Source organism: Arvicanthis niloticus, chromosome 6 (genome assembly GCF_011762505.2).
Source record: "Arvicanthis niloticus isolate mArvNil1 chromosome 6, mArvNil1.pat.X, whole genome shotgun sequence".
NCBI lineage: Eukaryota > Metazoa > Chordata > Mammalia > Rodentia > Muridae > Arvicanthis > Arvicanthis niloticus.
In genome coordinates this window covers 21211822-21230474 of record NC_047663.1, presented here as the reverse complement: position 1 = coordinate 21230474, position 18653 = coordinate 21211822, and the positions used below count along the sequence as shown (strand labels likewise).

Here is an 18653-nt window from a genome sequence, read left to right as displayed (position 1 = left end):
TGAGATGAAAAAGCTGAGAAAGGAACTCCTGGAAGCGTCAGACAGAATCTGAAATAAAAGCGAATTTACAGGGCATTGAACTGGAATGGAGAGAGTGGCTTGGCATGCTGGGGATTCTGTGCTCTAAGAAAATCAATAGATCCGAGGCCTTTCAGGGCGACTATGCTGCATTTCTGAACAAGAAGGAGTTAACAAGGGCGCTAAAGAGTCCAGGGCGGGTCCGCGCGCTACAGCCTAGGCAGCGGCGCGCTAGCGCACTGCTGACTCAGCGGCGATTCCCTGGTCACTGGCGGAGGGTTCCAGGTTCGCTCCGGTGGGTAGTATGCACCTCTTGGGGGATCTGCGCAGTTTTCGAGCCTTTCCTCGTTTATGGCTCCAAGAAGCTAAAGTTATAAGTCTCTACCGCTAGAGGCTCTAGGACACATGACTAGCCAGGCTGGGCTAGGCTAGGCTGGACGAAGTACAGACTTCAGGTCAACGCCTCCCTAGGGACCTGTACACCACGCCCTTTTTGCCCCTGGACTCCAGGCTGGAGCGGTGGTCTGACTTTACTGACCAGATACTAAACTGGGAGTATTTGAGCACAATCCTGGCAATTGTGATTGTGCAAAGCAAAGCCCAGAAATCAATGCACCATCTCTAGAAGCCATCCTGACAGTACTTTCATATTGAAGTGGTGTATGCTGAGATTTCCGAGGGCCAGAGACTCCACAACCAGGACCTCCCTTCCTCTTCAAGATCCTAGACTTGCCGCTGGAAAGTTCTGTCTGATATCTAACCTCCTCTTTACTGGCAAGCTCAGCGCATTTCCTTTGACTTGATCCCCAGGGGAAATAATCGGTGCAAGCGCCCCACACTTTGAGCTCAGACCCAGCAACATCTCTTGGGAAATTTGCAAATTGCAATCCCCCCCCCTTTTTTTTTTTTAATCCTAGGTGGAAAACTCCACCTCAACATTTTTCTCTTTTCTTCTCAGGCAGGATATTACTCTTGATCCTCCTGTCTCAACCTCTGGAGTGGCTGGGGCTACAGGTATCTGGTCCACACACCTTCAGACTCAACTTTTTTAATTAGCGTTTTTTTTTTTTCCATAGCAGGACTTTAGAAGGGATCCAAAAACCCACCCCAACTAGAATCTCTTGCCTCCTACCCCTACCAGACGCACGCACATACAGCTTGGGACAGCGATCACCCCGTACATTTCACACACTGGGAGCTAGGTACTTGCTAAAGCAGCCATTGCTGGATAGCGCTAGGGTTGTTAGAAAGCCCTTTCTTACCAGTCCCGAGGAGAAACCCCGCCCCTCCTCACCTGGCAGCCTTCCCACCTCACCTCGGTTGGCAGAGACTGAGTGAAGCAGAGGGCGTGTCAGCACTCAAAGCTTTAGCCGACTCAGCAACCCCTGTCCCCTCACGCCTCCCACTCCTCCCACTCAGACTCAAGTAGGGGCGTGGGGGTGTAACCCACTGTCTTGGCCCTGCTGCAACTCCTTTCCAAAGCTAGTAATTCAAAAATAGTAACAGTAGTTGGGTTGCATCTCATTTGCATTAGATCAATTTAATTAAGCGCAGAGGCAATCCCTTTAGATCCTGAAGTCTTTCTCAACGTCCCCCTACTTACTCCCCCTTTTTATTACCCGCCCTGGGATCGTTTCTTTAGCCCTCCCCCTTCTCTGGAATTGTAGCTCTAGTTGTCCCAAGAGAGACTGTGGGTCTCAGTAGGAGCGGAGCAGGAAGAAAGGCGGAGTCGGCGGGGGCAGCGGCCACGAGGGTTGGGCTTCGGGCTGCATCCTCCGCCCTGTAGCAGCCTCCGCAGGTCCCGGCGGAAACGCAGGCCCAAAAAGGCATAAAGCACCGGGTTGAGGCTGCAGCGGACCAGCGTCAAGCCGCCGGTGACCAGCAGAGCTAAATCCTTGCGCTTGCTGGAGGAGCAGCTCCGCTCGCGGGCTGCCAGTAGATCGGCTGTATCCAGCAGAAGGGCGAGGCTGTAGGGCAACTGCAGCACCACGAAGGCCACCACCAAGGCCACCACGACACGCAGTGCACGCCGCCTCTCTGGCCCCCTGGCGGCCAGAAGCGTGCGGCCCAGGAGCGCATAACAGGCTGCCATGACGCCCAGAGGCAGCGCGAAGCCGAGGACCACCTGCGCCACCGCGCTTGCCCCTTTCACAGTCTGCGTGAGGCTTTCGGGAAAGATGAGCCGACAGCGTCGTTGGCCTTCCCGTGGCCCGTCCCGGCTGAAAAGGAGCGCAGGTAGAGCCAGAAACAGCGACAACAGCCACACTAAGACTGAGACCAAGTGCGCACGGCTAGGCGCAGAGGGCCGCTGCCCGGCTGGGAGAGCTCGTGCGATGGCCACATAGCGGTCGGCGCTGATACAGGCTAGGAAGAGGAAGCCGGCGTGGAAGGAGGCGGAGTAGAGGCCTGAGATGGCACGGCAGGTGGTACTTCCTAGATTCCAGCCCTGAAGAACCCCTGCTGCAGCAAAAGGCAAGGTCAGGGCCAGTAAGAGGTCAGCCAGGGCCAACTGGAGCAGGTGAACGGAGGTGGGAGATCTGGTAGTTCGTCGGGCTGCCAGATGTGTGGCCAAGACTAGGCCATTGCCCGCCAGACCCAGCACAGCCACCATCAGGGAGACACTGGGTTGGAAGGCCCGACTGAAAGCCTGGACATCAGCCTTGTAACAGAGCTCCGGCAGCGGCCCAGCCGAATAAGCCTCCTCATCATACCCGGAGTAAGGTCCCCAGGAGACCTGGTGGCATCAAAATGAGAAGAGGGACCGTGTAAGACACATCCCTACACCCCTCCCTCTCACACAAGAGTTCCTCACTCCAAGAGAAAACACACACTCTCCTCTTCTCTCTCTCTCTCTCTCTCTCTCTCTCTCTCTCTCTCTCTCTCTCTTTCTCTCTCTCCTGATACTTGCGAGTATGCCCTGAACAGACAGTTAAGCTTCGATTGCAGTCTCCCTAGCTCTGCTTCCAGCTTCCTGGGTGACCTTGAGCCGTCACCGGCTCTTTCTGGACCCCACTTAGTAAATGTGTTCTACCCAGTGTATTAGTCCTGTTCGGCCCACCTGGCAAGGTTAGCAGTAAGCACTGTTGAAACTGTGCAAGATAAAAGACAACAGAAACATCTAGCTCGCCCTAGACCAAGCATTTGTATTATTAATAAATCTCGGCGCTTCTGTTCGCTTTTGCAGTGCCCTCTCCTGGAAGGCAGGTCAGATGCAGGGCTTTGCTTCAGCCCTGGACCCTAGGCTTCAAGCTTAGGCTAAAGGGGCTTCTGTTGCCTTTTCCTTCTCTCTTCCCCGCCCTACCGTTGGAGCACAGATGTATTGAAAACATTCACACCAAAGGGGTCTTAGGTAAGATTTATAGGCTCCTGCACGGGTGCTAGATGACAGAGGCCTGCTGTCAGGCAAGGAATCCCACTCCTTTCCCCTCCCCCACCCTCTCGGCAACCCTTCTCCCTCTCCCTGCCCCGACTCCCACCTGCTCTGTGGGCTTGGTCCCCATCTCTGGCTACAAGGGTTTCTGAGGTACAGCCACAGGGGCTAAAGTTAAATAACTATCAGGGCAGGAAGGAAGGGGTGGGGAGAAGGGCCAAGAAGGAGGGTGGAGATTAGGGTCTGCGGGTATACTTTTCCATCCCACCTTGCCCGACTTCTATCTAGTCAAAGGAAAAGGAATGTTTGTATGGTCTTAAGTGCGCTTTGTTTTCCTCTGAGCCTTCCCTGTGTAAAGTATGCTAAGGTGAGAACGCCGAGTTCACAGTTACGAAGGTGTCCAGCACTGAGCCAGGAGCACTATTTACCTTCAGAAAACATTTTTAAAAAATTGCTCTTCATTCCATCTTTAGGCGCCCTTCTTCAAAGCTTTTCCCTTTTCCTCGAAAATGCCAGGCTCCACCTCGCCTCCTCTGACTTCTCTTTTTGGCTACCCTGTAGCCCCAATCTTTGTCAGCCTTGGGTTACTTGGGGGTATTTCCCAGCGGCAGGTTGTCTACCCCGCCCTTTCGTAATAGGGCTGAGGCACGCGCTTGCGCGGGGTCCGGGAAAAACGTGCGTGCCAGGAGAAAGGCTGGGGGAAGGGGGCGGAGAGAGAGAGGGAGAGAGGGAGAGAGAGGGACAGAGAGAGAGGAGAGATTGGGGTAGGAGGGAGGGAAAGGTGGGTAAGGACGAAAGAAAAAGCATCGGTCAGCCGCGAACCCAGGAGAAAAGCTGGGGGCCTGAGCCAGAACGGGAGCCCTAGCGGCACAAGGCAGACACCCAGGGTTGGTCAGCTCCGCATGATGAGTCTCCGGCTCTTCAGCATCCTGCTCGCCGCTGTGGTCTCTGGAGCTCGGGGCTGGGGCTACTGTGAGTGCTGGTCTCAGAGGCAGGTGGGATTTGATGCGGGAATCTGGAGCTCGCAGGGCGAGTCCTGCACCGCATTGCGGCTGGGTGGTCGCCGGTGCTTTCCGTACGCGCCGGCTCGCTCCCATTTTTTCCTGCCTCTCCCCAGCGCTCCGCAATGCAGCTCTGGGGTTGCTGCGCGCGCGCCGCCGTCTGGGGCTGGTCTCTGATCTGAGAAACCAGTCAGCCCAGGGGATTTGGAGCTGTTAATCCAAGCGGGAGCCGGTACCTAGGTTTGAGGTTAAGGTTGGCTCTAAGTGCGGTCCTGGTGACCCAGGCTAGAGTTGAGGCTTTTCCCTAAGGGGCTGGGGCTAGAATTGAGAGCTAGCTCCTGGACTAGGTAGGGTTTGTGGTTGAGGCTGGGTTTTATGGCTAATCCAAATAGGAGTTGTTGACCCTGACTAAGACCAAGGATGATGCTAAGAATGGGATTGGCGGGGGGTGGAGGGGGGGGATAGACTGAGAGCAAAGTCTGATTTGGGGATTGGTGCATGTTTTAGTGGGGGGGGTGTACTGATGAAGTGATGGTAACGCTGGGGTTAATTTCGTGTTCTGAGGCCCATTTAGGTTTTTAAATACGCCGAAGTTTGGGGATTATGTTTAAGGGAGGACTGAACCAGAACAGGCACTGGGCTAGCAAGGATCTGGCTTTGAATCTATAGATGGAGGCATAGAGTTACCTTAAGAGGAGAAGGCAAGCTCCCCCGAGGGAGTAGCTGTTGCAGAAGCCCAGGTTGAGTGCACGGCTTTAAGGTAGGGCTGAGTCAGCCACAGGGGGGCAGTGAAGAGGTGCTTTAACTGCTAAGTGGGCACAGCCTTTGGAAGAGGGGTCACACCAACAAGCTCATTCCCTCGCCCCCACCCCCACTCCAGATGGCTGCAATGAGGAGCTGGTGGGGCCGCTGTATGCACGGTCTCTGGGCGCTTCCTCCTACTATGGACTCTTTACCACAGCCCGCTTTGCCCGGCTACATGGTGAGCTTTCCCAACCAGGGAGGGGAGGAGGACTCCAGAGAGCTGAGAGAAGATAGTGGGTGGTAAAAAACCCTTGCCCCTTCTGTAGGCATCAGTGGATGGTCTCCTCGGATTGGGGACCCGAATCCCTGGCTCCAGATCGACTTAATGAGGAAGCATCGGATCCGGGCTGTGGCCACACAGGGAGCCTTTAATTCTTGGGATTGGGTTACACGTTACATGCTGCTCTACGGGGACCGTGTGGACAGCTGGACACCATTCTACCAACAAGGGCACAACGCGGTACTCTCGGTGCCCAGGCACACATACTTGGGGAGCCTTCCCCAGCTCTGGGCAATGGGCTGGGCACTAGCCTGAAGGGAAGGGGAGGGGACAGCATGAGGCAAAGGTGAAGACTCTACTCTTGGAATTTAGTCAGCTTGGACTGTTTCTGGCCAATCATAAGGTTTAACATACTTTAGGGTAAAACCTAGGAGAGCTTCCTGAGGGCAGTGACATTACACTTTCACTTTGAAGAAATAATAGAACACTCTAGACCAGGAAAACTAGTGTGTAATCATGGAGACATGGAAATGGAGTAAACTCCTGTTACTGCTCCAGTCAAGGTTGGGGAGGTTTGAAGCCATTGCTGCCAGGGAAGCGGAGGGTGGGGACATAGTTACTACTGTTCCCAATCCCCGCAGACCTTCTTCGGTAATGTCAATGACTCGGCAGTGGTGCGCCATGACCTGCACTACCATTTTACTGCTCGCTACATCCGCATCGTGCCACTGGCCTGGAACCCGCGCGGCAAGATCGGCCTGAGGCTGGGCATCTATGGTTGTCCCTACAGTAAGGCTGTGGAGGCCAGGGGGTGGGGGGCGAGGATCCTGAGAGGGACGGTCTCCCTGGTCCCCCACCCACCCACGGTCCTTTGCACAGCATCCAACATCCTGTATTTTGACGGCGATGATGCCATCTCATACCGCTTCCAGCGAGGCGCCAGCCAAAGTCTTTGGGACGTGTTTGCTTTTAGTTTCAAGACAGAGGAGAAGGATGGGCTGTTGCTACACACGGAGGGCTCCCAGGGGGATTATGTGACGCTTGAACTGCAAGGGGCGCACCTGTTGCTGCATATGAGCCTGGGTGAGCTTCAGAACCCCACAAGGGCTGCCCTGCCTCAGTCTGATCTTTCCCATTAACTGTCTGAACCAAACTACCCTTTATAGCTCTTGGGGCTAGCAATAGAGCAGGCTTGGAGTCAGAGCTGGATTTGATTTACCAACTGTGTGGGTAGCCTCTTTTCTGTGTTGAGATGCTGCTGGCATGGGAGCTAGAGCCTGCTAGAGTCCTCACTCTGTCCTGCATTGCCCTCAGGCAGCAGTCCCATCCAGCCAAGACCTGGTCACACCACGGTGAGCGCTGGTGGAGTCCTTAACGACCTAAGCTGGCACTATGTGCGGGTGGACCGATATGGCCGAGATGCAAATCTCACCCTGGATGGTTACGTCCATCGATTTGTGCTCAACGGCGACTTTGAAAGGCTGAATCTTGAAAATGAGGTGACCAAGGGTGGGGTTCCATTTTGGGGATGTGACAGTGGATAAATGGGGGGCGGGGGGAATCCACTCCCCATCCTACCACATGTGCCAGAGAGTCAGTTCTTAGTCACTGTTCTGGTCCTCACCGGAGATCTCCTAAGATGGGTCTAGAAATCCAGATTTGGGGTGCAGGGAGAAAAGCAGAAAATTGTCCCCTAGTCTCCTCCCACAATTTTGTGCGGTTGATAAAGACCATGTCTCCATCTGCATTTTAAGTATCTAAGACAGTTTGAGTGCTGAAGACCTAAGCTAACTAGTACTGATGTTTAAGGTTTAAACCTGAACGCAAGCTTTATTAGTAATTACCCTGGGGAAATGTGGTCCAAGTCTTTCTGAAGCCAGACCTAGTACCCTTCTGTGGAAAGGGTACTTACTGTGCATGCACACAGGAAAGGCAGGCATTCCCCTAAGCCCAGGGAAACCTCTCTTCACCTGCTTCCTACAGATATTCATCGGGGGTCTAGTGGGCGCAGCACGTAAGAACCTGGCCTACCGCCATAATTTCCGTGGCTGCATAGAAAACGTGATCTACAACCGGATCAACATTGCTGAAATGGCAGTGCAGCGCCATTCACGGATCACCTTCGAGGCCAGTGGGCAGGGAGATTTGGGAGGACAGGGACACTAAAGCCACTTGGAAAGCCAAGAGGCAGAGAGGAAAGAGGTCTGGTTGGGGATGAGACCCATTCTGAATGGTCAGATTCTCAGATGTGGGGGAGTACCAGGAATTCAGAGATCTAAGTACCATTCACCCCTTAGTTGTTAGACTAGGAGGAAAATGAGGTGCAGAGGCTGAGAGCAGTTTGACCAGGAGCATGTGACCCCGAGGTGACAGGGTAGTCACTGAACTGTCACTGGGAAGTTGTTTGATTGATAAGCGTTCCTCTTTGGTCGACTCGGGAGCTTGTGCGCATGCTCCACAGCCTTTGGGCTAAATTTGGCTTGTACTATATGATACTGCTCTTAGCACTCTGGGAGGGAAATTGTTTTGCTTTGTGGATATTGGGATTAGCAACGAAAAGCAAACATGGGGTGGGGGTGGGGTGGGGCGTCCGATAGCAGGCTTGTTTGGGTCTCTTCCACAAACATGGACATATTTGCATGGGGGATGGAAGGACCACATTTGGAGGTCTTATCTCCATTAATATTTAGGGAGTGTTTCAACTGTGTTAAACCCAGTGAGAATATTGATGGCGAGTCCTGATGCATCCATCCATTCTTTTCTAGGGTAATGTGGCTTTCCGGTGCTTGGATCCCGTTCCACACCCCATCAACTTCGGAGGCCCTCACAACTTCGTCCAAGTGCCTGGCTTTCCACGCCGAGGCCGCTTCGCAGTCTCTTTTCGCTTCCGCACGTGGGACCTCACAGGGCTGCTCCTTTTCTCCCGCTTGGGGGACGGGCTGGGTCATGTGGAGCTGATGCTTAGTGAAGGGCAAGTCAATGTGTCCATCGCTCAAACTGGCCGCAAGAAGCTTCAATTTGCCGCTGGTGAGGGGCTCTCAGGGAGGCACAGGCAGGCTAGAAAGGGATGGGATCTGGAAGAAACAGGTGTTCTCCGGGTCCGGGGGATTCCTGAAGATGCTTGCCAGTTATAAGCAGCTTTACACACTCTATCAACGATGAGGGCTGTGGATAGTGAAGGGAGCCACCAGAGGTGCCACTGCACAAGGAGTGAAGTGTGATAATGGGGCGCACTTAGACGCTGTTGGGATCCAGAGCAGGGCTGCTGCTTCCCCACTCGAGACCATCTTCTCTCTGGGCATGGTGACTTGTGGTAATTTACACCCATAATGTCAATATCTGGGAGGCCAAGACAGGAAAACCACAAGTTTGAGGCCAGTCAAGACTACATAGTGAGTTCTAGGCCAGCCTGAACATTTTGAGATACCCTGTCTCAAAAACACAGCAAGAGGGCTGGAACCCTGCTTGGGTATTGTGCAAGAATAGTACCATTAGCTACAAAACTGCTCTCCATCCACCTAGCCCCTGTAATTCCATGTGGATCCAACTCCCCCTTCTGGCTTCCCAGGGTACTGCATTTATGCACACAGTTAAATATTTTTTTTAAAAAGACGGGGGTTGGGGCTGGGGGAAACCAACCAGTCTTCTTGTATTCTGGTTACTGCCTCCACCCACTTACCCCATCCTCCTTTCTTGTTCAGGGTACCGTCTGAATGATGGCTTCTGGCACGAGGTGAACTTTGTGGCACAGGAAAACCATGCGGTCATCAGTATTGACGATGTAGAAGGGGCAGAAGTCAGGGTCTCATACCCACTGTTGATCCGCACAGGGACTTCGTACTTCTTTGGTGGTAAGTGAGGGGCAACTCTGCCCTGCCTCTGGGTGGAAAGGTTCTACTTCAGTTCTGATGGGACCACATGGAGAGTATTGGAGAGACCAAGCCTCCTTTCATCTCTGGGACTTTGGGGTGTAGGTCCTTGCCATTATTTGCAATTTGCTTCTTGCATACTTTCATGGCTCTCTCTTAGCATTTCCTCAGCGGGGGTGGGGGGAGTCTCCGAGCTCTCCTGGGAAGGACCTGACAGGCGTGGTTGCTTCAGGTTGTCCCAAACCAGCCAGTCGATGGGGCTGCCACTCCAACCAGACAGCATTCCATGGCTGCATGGAGCTGCTCAAGGTGGACGGTCAACTGGTCAACCTCACTTTGGTAGAGTTTCGGAAGCTTGGTTACTTTGCTGAGGTCCTCTTTGACACATGTGGCATCACAGACAGGTATCTAGAAGGTTCTCTCCCTAACAAGTGACCCCTCCAAAGCTCACTTCCATTTTTCTTTTTAAAATAATCTCCCTTCTCCTTATGTCCACGCCCTCCCACACACACACACACACACATACACACACAGTTTCTTCCTTTGCCGCTTTCCTATTTCTTCCTGTAAAGTTGCAGGTGCCCAGGATTAAAATTTTCTATTCAGTCCTAAGGTTTTTTCCTGGCAGGGTCTATTCACTTTCTTTTCTTTTGGCAGGAGGAGGATAGCACTTGATCCCTGTAGACTACCTAGTTTCCCTGTGTCTGGGGTTGTACCCAACTAGTTAGGTGTGAATTAAGCCAGGGGCCTGGTCCTTTGGGCAGCTGGTCCCAAGCCTCCTTCCCTTGGTGCTGACCCCTTCCGCAGATGCAGCCCTAACATGTGTGAGCATGACGGACGCTGCTACCAGTCTTGGGATGACTTCATCTGCTACTGCGAACTCACCGGCTACAAGGGAGTTACCTGCCATGAACGTAAGCTGGATGGTGTGGGGGTCAGGGGAAGGTTGTGGGGGATCAGGAAGCTGCTAGAGATGGTAGGGATGACCATTCTTGTAATCTTCTACCTCCACAATTGTCTTGTTGCCCTCACTAGCATTGTACAAGGAGTCCTGTGAAGCCTATCGGCTCAGTGGGAAATATTCTGGAAATTACACCATTGATCCTGATGGCAGTGGACCCCTGAAGCCATTTGTAGTGTATTGTGACATCCGAGGTAAGTGGCTTTCATGGGTGGAGATAGAGGGTTGATTAGACAATGTATGAGATGTGGGGGCCAGAGAAGCTGTAGGAGGGGTCAAGATCAAACTACAGTGAGGGTAAAGGACAGTGTGAAAAGGGACACCTAAACATTCGTAATGTAGCCTTACATCTAAATTCCCACTTCTGGCCATTCCAGCAGCCTCAGCTCCATCCTCCAATGTGGAGGGCCCAAGGCTAGACTGAAGGGAAGTGGCTAGCCACTTTTATTGACTCTAGTTAGGTTGGCAGGGAGGGAGACAGAATGTTCTTGTCCAGCCAAAGCTCTGTCCCCTTTCTTTCAGAGAACCGAGCATGGACAGTTGTACGACATGACAGGCTGTGGACCACTCGAGTGACAGGTTCCAGCATGGATAAGCCCTTTCTGGGGGCCATCCAATACTGGAATGCCTCCTGGGAGGAAGTCAGTGCTCTGGCCAATGCTTCCCAGCACTGTGAGCAGTGGATCGAGTTCTCCTGCTACAATTCCCGGCTGCTCAACACTGCAGGTTGAGGCTGGCAGCAGGGAGGGCAAGGCATAGCTGGAGGAGAGCCTTGGGGGTGGGGGCTAAGGTCAGGGAGGCTTTAACTTGAGGAACTTAGAGGCTGATGGAGAGGCCGGGACTGTAAGCTGCGGGTGTCTTCCCCAGGAGGCTACCCCTACAGCTTTTGGATTGGCCGAAATGAGGAGCAGCATTTCTACTGGGGAGGCTCTCAGCCTGGGATCCAGCGCTGTGCCTGTGGGCTGGACCAGAGCTGTGTGGACCCTGCACTGCACTGCAATTGTGATGCTGACCAGCCACAGTGGTAAGGACAGGAGGGCAGGCTTTTAGAGACTCTAGAGGCAACTGAGAGGCAAGGTTGAGTCACTGCATCCTATTCCCACAGGAGAACAGACAAGGGGCTCCTGACCTTTGTAGACCATCTGCCTGTCACTCAGGTAGTGGTAGGTGATACGAACCGTTCCAGTTCTGAAGCTCAGTTCTTCCTGAGGCCTCTGCGCTGCTATGGTGATCGTGAGTGCAGACTCCTTTGGTGTGCCTAGCCAGCATTGACTGTTTCCAAAACCTAGGTCACCTGACCCACTGGGAATCTCTAAGCCACATGGCCAGATGTTCCTGCTGTGATCTGACCCTTGCCTTTTTCTTCTGCACTTTATTCACTCCACATCTTAATCTCTCTCCAAAGAGTCTCGCCAACTCTCCCTGCTCCACCCTCCCTCCTGCCCACTGAGGCTTTTTTATTCTTCCACCTTCCAATTCTCTTGACAAGGCCTTCCTCTCTGTTTTTGCAGGCAATTCCTGGAACACCATCTCCTTCCGCACTGGAGCTGCACTGCGTTTCCCTCCAATCCGTGCCAACCACAGCCTTGATGTCTCCTTCTACTTCAGGACCTCGGCCCCCTCGGGAGTCTTCCTAGAGAACATGGGGGGTCCTTTCTGCCAGTGGCGCCGACCTTACGTGAGAGTGGAGCTCAACAGTGAGTGGGAAGGCTAGGTGGAATGTGGGGAGATAGAGATGGCTGAGGGGACTGCATTAGGAGACAGGGCAGTCACCCTTCTGAGGTGGCAGGGAGAAGATCGGAATCACCCTGGGTCCTAGTCTTGGTGTTTGGCTATCCTTGGGCACATGCTCTGCTTCTGTGGATCCTTGGCCCTTGTGAAGAAGGAGCTAGGCTCTTGAGGTCTCAACCATCTCTAACTAGCTTCCATGCTTCTAGCCTGGGCATGGAAGCTGGGAAACGGCAGGAAATCTGTAAAACTGGGGAACAGATTGTGTGGTTTTAAGCCTTTTGTAGATTTTGTCTTAGGCTATGAACGACGTGGAGGGCTATAGGGGGTCCCATTAGGTGAGGACATTGTATTGGGCAAGAATACTGTGAGGGATTGGGGGACCCGAGCTCCCTTTTACCCCCTTACCCACTGTCATGCTGTCCAGCATCCCGGGACGTGGTCTTTGCCTTTGATATTGGCAATGGGGATGAAAACCTGACGGTGCACTCAGATGACTTCGAGTTCAATGATGATGAGTGGCATTTGGTCCGGGCTGAAATCAATGTGAAGCAGGCCCGGCTACGAGTGGACCATCGGCCCTGGGTACTAAGGCCCATGCCCCTGCAGACCTACATCTGGCTGGAGTATGACCAGCCCCTCTATGTGGGTAAGCAGCAATCCAGAAGGGAGAAAGCTTCCATGACATTCCTATACTCTCATGGGCCATGTTTCCAGGAAGCCCATGTTCTAATCCTCTCTGCCTGTGTGAGCCAAGGGGCCATGTGTCTCCTTTGCTCCCTTATATCCCTCCTCCTGGACCCCAGGGCTTCCTTCCCACTCATAGTACTTATTCCTGTCTCTGCCTCTACAGTCACTTTAGGGAGCTCTTAGGATATTCTGCCTTTGAGCTACACCCCCAGCCTCAGCCTCTCCACTTTCTCTTGACCAGGTTCTGCAGAGCTTAAGAGACGCCCTTTTGTGGGCTGCTTGAGGGCCATGCGTTTGAATGGAGTGACTCTGAACTTGGAGGGCCGTGCCAATGCCTCTGAGGGCACCTTCCCCAACTGCACAGGCCACTGCACCCACCCCCGGTTCCCCTGTTTCCATGGAGGCCGCTGTGTGGAGCGATACAGCTACTACACATGTGACTGTGACCTCACAGCTTTTGATGGACCGTATTGCAATCATGGTCAGTGCTGCTGGTTACATAGGATGGGGGTGGGGAGTAGGATGACAAGGGCCTTAGGGCATGATGGGAATTCAGAGGGAAGGGGAAAGAATACAAGCCAGCAGTCGTGGAAAACTAGAATTGTCAGTAGACTTCTGAGCTCTTAAATGAGTCAGTCAAGCATTTGAAGATGCTGGGTAACTCCAAAGTCGTGATGAAAAATGGAGTGACAGTGGAGCTAGCTAATACAAGAGCTGCAACATTAGGCAAATAACTCCCATTTTCCTACTATCGTCAAGGTCACACAGGATGCTCCCAAACCCCATGTACACCTACTTTTTTTTTTTTTTTTTTGGTTTTTTTTTTGGTTTTTCGAGACAGGGTTTCTCTGTGTAGCCTTGGCTGTCCTGGAACTCACTCGGTAGACCAGGCTGGCCTCGAACTCAGAAATCCGCCTGCCTCTGCCTCTCAAGTGCTGGGATTAAAGGCGTGCGCCACCACCGCCCGGCATTACATCTACTTTTTGTATGTGCAGATGTATGTGCATATATGTGTGGTGGTGCATGCGTGTGTGCATGTGTGTGTGCACGGAGGCCGGGGGCAACCTCAGGTATTGTTTCTCAGGTGCATCTACCTTGTGCTTTCAGACAGGGTCTCTCACTGGGACCTAGAGCCCAGTAATTAGGTAGGCTAGCTGGACAGTGAGCCAGAGATCCTCTTGCCTTGGCCTCGCCAGCAATAGGCTTACAAGTGTGTGCCATGACAGTTAGCTTTCTGTGTGGGTGCTAAGGATCGGATTCATGTCCTCACACCGGCACAGCAAGCGCTTTGCCAACTGAACAGTGCCCTAGCTCTGGAGTTGACTTTGGCTTCACAATACATTTCCCCCCTGGCCATTTCCTGTCTGACCTGTCACTGAATTCCCAAAACATGTCTACAAGCTGACTGTTGGTTGAGGTGAAGCTTAAAATTCAACATATCCAAACTATATTTTCTTAAGGCTGGCCCAAGGTAATCTATGGGGCACGTGGGTTACTGTGGGTGGAGCCTGGTAGTTTAGGGAGATACAGGAAGTATGAGTGACAACACATAATTGGATGGAGTCAGGGTATCTTGATTCTAATCTTGGCCATCCACATAAACCGAATCCTTAGGGAAGTCACTACTCATCTTTAGGGTTCGGTCTCCTCACCTGTAAATGCAGGGATGAGGCCAGATTACTTTTCAAGTTTCTTATATCATTATTCTATTAAGTGCTAGATGGGGTGGTGTGAGCCTGTAATCCGAGTACTTGACAGGCTGGCTGAGCCACAGGACTGTAAATTTGAGCTACAAAGTAAGACAGTGTCCCCAAAGTTGAAGGGGGAATAAAAAGCAAATCATGACAGATACAGGTGTGTGGATGGGTTGGTGACATAAAAACCCTTTAAGCGTGTGACTGAAGTCTGGAGCCTTCACCTTGTTATCTCTACTTCAGATATTGGTGGATTTTTTGAGACTGGCACATGGATGCGATATAACCTCCAGTCAGCACTGCGTTCTGCAGCCCGGGAGTTCTCTCACATGCTGAGCCGACCAGTGCCAGGCTATGAGCCTGGCTATATTCCGGGCTACGACACTCCCGGTTACGTGCCTGGATACCATGGCCCTGGGTACCGTCTGCCAGACTACCCGAGGCCTGGCCGGCCGGTGCCTGGGTACCGGGGGCCTGTCTACAATATCACTGGAGAGGAGGTCTCCTTCAGCTTCAGCACCAGCTCTGCTCCTGCCGTCCTGCTCTACGTCAGCTCCTTTGTACGTGACTACATGGCTGTGCTCATCAAGGAAGATGGTAAGTCCTCCATGGCACTCTCCGTCCAGGCGCCCAAACTGCCATAGAGATTAACTAATGCAAAGATCCAGTCCTTTAGAAGATGAGAGGTGTGGAAGCTGAGAGAAGAGCCCATGTTCCTCCTCCCACCCTACAGGGACCCTACAGCTTCGGTATCAGTTGGGCACCAGTCCCTACGTGTACCAGCTAACCACCCGGCCAGTGACTGATGGCCAACCCCATAGTGTCAACATCACCCGGGTCTACCGAAACCTCTTTATCCAGGTACAGGTGGAAGGGGATGGGCCAGTTAAGTTATAGCCTCATGATCCTGGCTATGGTACCAAGAAAATGATTACATGTCTGAAACACAATTCAGTATACAAGGAGTTTTCCACATGCATCACCTCTCAAGACCCTCACATCAGCTCTGTGAAGTGGGTGTGGCTAGAAATTATTCTGAGCTTCACTTCACAAACCAGTAAACAGGCTGAAGATAAAATGTTTTCCTCAAACTAGTAGGGGATATTGAGGTAGCTTAGTTGACAGAGTGCTTGTCTACTAGGCATGAAGCCCTGGGTTCCATCCCCAGCACTGCATAGCCTGGGCATGTTGTCTCAACATATGGGAGGATGGGGCAGGAGGCTCAGAAGTTTAAGATCATCCTTGGCTACTTAGCAAGTCTGAGGCCAGCCTGAGCTACAAGAACCATGTATCAAAAGAGGATGGTGGTGCTGGCGAGATGCTCAGTGGGTAAAGCCTGATCACCAGAGTTTGATCCTGAGATCCACATTGGAAAAAGGAAGAAACGACTGCCATGTTGTTACCTGAACTCCAAACAAATTGTGTTATTCCCCATAATAAATAAAGTGTAGCTGGGTACTACTAGTAGCTCAAGCCTTTAATCCCAACACTTGGGAGGCAGAGGTAGACATGGATCTCTGAATCTAAGGGCAGCCTGGTCTACACAGTGAATTCCATGACAGCCAGGGCTATGAAGATAGACACCCCCCCCCCCCAAAAAAAAAAAAGAAAAGAAAAGAAAAGAAAAAACAGAAATGAAAGTCAAACTGTTAGCAAACTGCAAAGCCAGGGGTCAAAACCAGACCGAGTCTCATGTGTCAAATCCTATCTCTGGGCCCAGGGGGGTTGTTCATTTTGAGCAACACTAGTTTGGGCAGAGTGAATTCCTTTATGGTCTTGGCTGTGTCCATCCAGGGTTTTCCTCCCTCCCGCACTTCTCCTATCCCAGGTGGACTACTTCCCGCTGACAGAACAGAAGTTCTCTCTCCTGGTGGACAGCCAGCTGGACTCACCCAAGGCCTTGTATCTAGGGCGTGTGATGGGTAAGCTGCTTGTGAGGATAGATCTGGGGAGAGCGGCAAGTGGGGGGGAGGGGGGAGGGGAGCAGAAAGAGCAGCAAGGGTAGTGGGAGGGAATAGAAGAGGGGCAAGGTGAACCCAGATGCCTCTTTCTCGGCCACCTGTCCCTCAGAGACAGGAGTCATTGACCCAGAGATTCAGCGGTACAACACCCCAGGTTTCTCAGGCTGCCTGTCTGGTGTCCGGTTCAACAATGTGGCTCCTCTCAAGACCCATTTCCGAACCCCTCGCCCCATGACTGCCGAGCTGGCGGAGGCCATGCGGGTTCAAGGAGAACTATCAGAATCTAACTGTGGAGCTATGCCACGCCTTTTCTCTGAGGTGCCACCAGAGCTTGATCCCTGGTACCTGCCCCCAGGTAAATTCCTAGACACAGGTGAAGAGGGGGTGGGGCAACAGTGAGGGAAATGACTCTGAATACAGAGGCAGTGTCTCTTAATCCACCTTTCCTCCTCTTTAGATTTCCCATACTACCATGACGACGGATGGATTGCCATACTCTTAGGTTGTAAGTAGCACTGACCTCAAAACTGATTTCCTAAGATTACCTTGCCAGCATCATCCCTGGCTCCTGTCCTCAGATGAAGGGTGGGTGGAGGTATTAGCTGTGAGATGGCAAGAAGAGTGAGAAAGGCTATGCTGACATCAGTATATAGCTGGGGGAGGACTAGGCAGCTATAAATTTTTAATTAAAATGAAATATTAAAATGCAGCCCTAGCTACAGGATGAAGAAAAATAGAGTTATAGTAACATCTAGAGAAAATAAGAAATTAGAGAAGCCATCAGAGACATGGAAAGAGTAAAGTGGGCAGCGGATAAGCCAAGAATTCAGACATTCTAGACAGAGCCATGGCCTGACGGCCTGACACAGTTATATGTTTGCTATACACAGGTGTACACGATGCTTTGGCCGAGCGTGTTTGTGTGTACCCCAAAGACCATCCCCTAAGTTGTTCCTTTTCTTCCATTCAGTTTTGGTGGCCTTCCTGCTGCTGGGGCTTGTGGGAATGCTGGTGCTGTTCTATCTGCAAAATCATCGATACAAGGGCTCCTACCACACCAACGAGCCCAAGGCCACCCAGGAGTCCCACCCTGGCAGCAAAGCTCCCCTACCTCCCTCAGGCCCTGCCCAGCAGGCCCCTGCCCCTACTCCAGCTCCCACCCAGGTTCCAACCCCAGCCCCAGCCTCTGGCCCAGGCCCCAGGGACCAGAACCTCCCCCAGATCTTGGAGGAGTCCAGGTCTGAATGAGTCACGAGGGCTTCAGGGACCAGGGCCAACTCCTCTAAGTCCCCACAGCTCCTGCCTCCCCCTCCCTTTCCCTCCCCTCCCCTCCCCTGCCAGGGACATTTGGCTCTTCTCAGCAGGCTTTGTTCACCAGGAGGATTCCCCTCTTGCCAAGTTTGGTGCACAGAGCTACAGATGGGACCAAAGGGAGTGGCCGAGCCTCACTGCCTAAACCAATGCCCTGCTCATCCTCCCCCCACCCGTCCCCAGTTCCAGGCTGTTTGCCTGCCCTACAGGAGAAAGCTCATGGATCTGAGACAGGCCTTTCCTGCCATCTCTGTCCCAGCTGCTGGCAAGGATTAACACGAAGGGCAGGGGAGATGAAGTGCCTCCCTTCCTGTGTACATTATCAGCAGGGACAGATGTGGGAGATAGAGGGGCTGCACAGGGCAAGGAGAGAGGAGGCTGCTAAAACACACCCTGGAGCCTCCCCCCTGCCCTGCTGACCGGCTGTCTTCCATCTGCTTCCTCTCAGCTGGGGCTGAGGGAAGAACTTCGTCATCCCCACCCCCACTTCACCCAACCCTTTTTGTTCTTAGAGACCAAGAGGCCTCGGTTTAGCACTTTAGTACCTCCACTGCTTCACATGCTTTAGCCAAAGCCATAAAAAGCCTGCAAGTAGAAAAAATAATGCAGACACCCTGCCTAGCCAGCCCTCTACTCTTCTACCCCTTTCCAACATATGCAATAGCCTTGGTGCCTGTGTGCAGGCCTGGCCCCCTCCAGTGCATGAGGAGCCCTCCCCGTCTGCTCAGAAATGCTGCTGCGTTTGCCCAGGAGGTCATATTCTTTATATATATCTTTTGTTGCAGAGTCTCTCTCTAGAGAACTATATATTACTCTAATTTTTTAATTATCTGTTTATATATAAAAGAACTCAGTGGGCTGTCCTGTGCCCAGTTTGTAGCGGGATCCTCTGTTTGATGTCTCAGGAGTCCTGTCAGCCATTCACCCACGTGCTGGGCCTCCACTCCAGAGCAGGGCAGAGCCCACTGTGCCCTCAACTGAGCAGGTTCAATAAAGCAGAGTGGCAGAGCCCCAGTCTGTGCGTGG

General features: G+C 52.6%; 2 protein-coding genes across 4 annotated transcripts; one reads left to right on the top strand and one right to left on the bottom strand.

Annotated features, from left to right (window-relative positions):
• Window positions 1-1050: 1050 nt before the first annotated feature.
• Window positions 1051-3538, bottom strand: Ccr10 (C-C motif chemokine receptor 10). The gene is made up of 2 exons (XM_076935781.1): window positions 3495-3538; window positions 1051-2752 (listed from the first exon to the last, which is right to left on the bottom strand). Exons 1-2 carry the CDS (start codon window positions 3516-3518, stop codon window positions 1688-1690), a joined length of 1089 nt encoding a protein of 362 aa, XP_076791896.1. The 5' UTR covers window positions 3519-3538; the 3' UTR covers window positions 1051-1687.
• Window positions 2648-18641, top strand: Cntnap1 (contactin associated protein 1). Of its 3 annotated transcripts, XM_076935774.1 has the most exons (25): window positions 4264-4360; window positions 5059-5149; window positions 5270-5371; window positions 5460-5653; window positions 6055-6202; window positions 6293-6496; window positions 6728-6912; window positions 7397-7540; window positions 8179-8440; window positions 9115-9264; window positions 9515-9686; window positions 10090-10196; window positions 10318-10437; window positions 10766-10969; window positions 11111-11267; window positions 11349-11476; window positions 11755-11940; window positions 12399-12620; window positions 12903-13142; window positions 14599-14952; window positions 15089-15216; window positions 16184-16277; window positions 16426-16671; window positions 16774-16821; window positions 17287-18641. In XM_076935774.1, exons 4-25 carry the CDS (start codon window positions 5519-5521, stop codon window positions 17562-17564), a joined length of 3912 nt encoding a protein of 1303 aa, XP_076791889.1. In that variant the 5' UTR covers window positions 4264-4360; window positions 5059-5149; window positions 5270-5371; window positions 5460-5518; the 3' UTR covers window positions 17565-18641. The 3 variants fall into 3 exon arrangements, with proteins under 3 accessions (XP_034361739.1, XP_034361742.1, XP_076791889.1); XM_034505848.2 differs by lacking the exons at window positions 4264-4360; window positions 5059-5149 and adding an exon at window positions 2648-2783; XM_034505851.2 differs by lacking the exon at window positions 5059-5149 and having other exon boundaries at window positions 4225-4360.
• The last annotated feature ends 12 nt before the right edge of the window (window positions 18642-18653 follow it).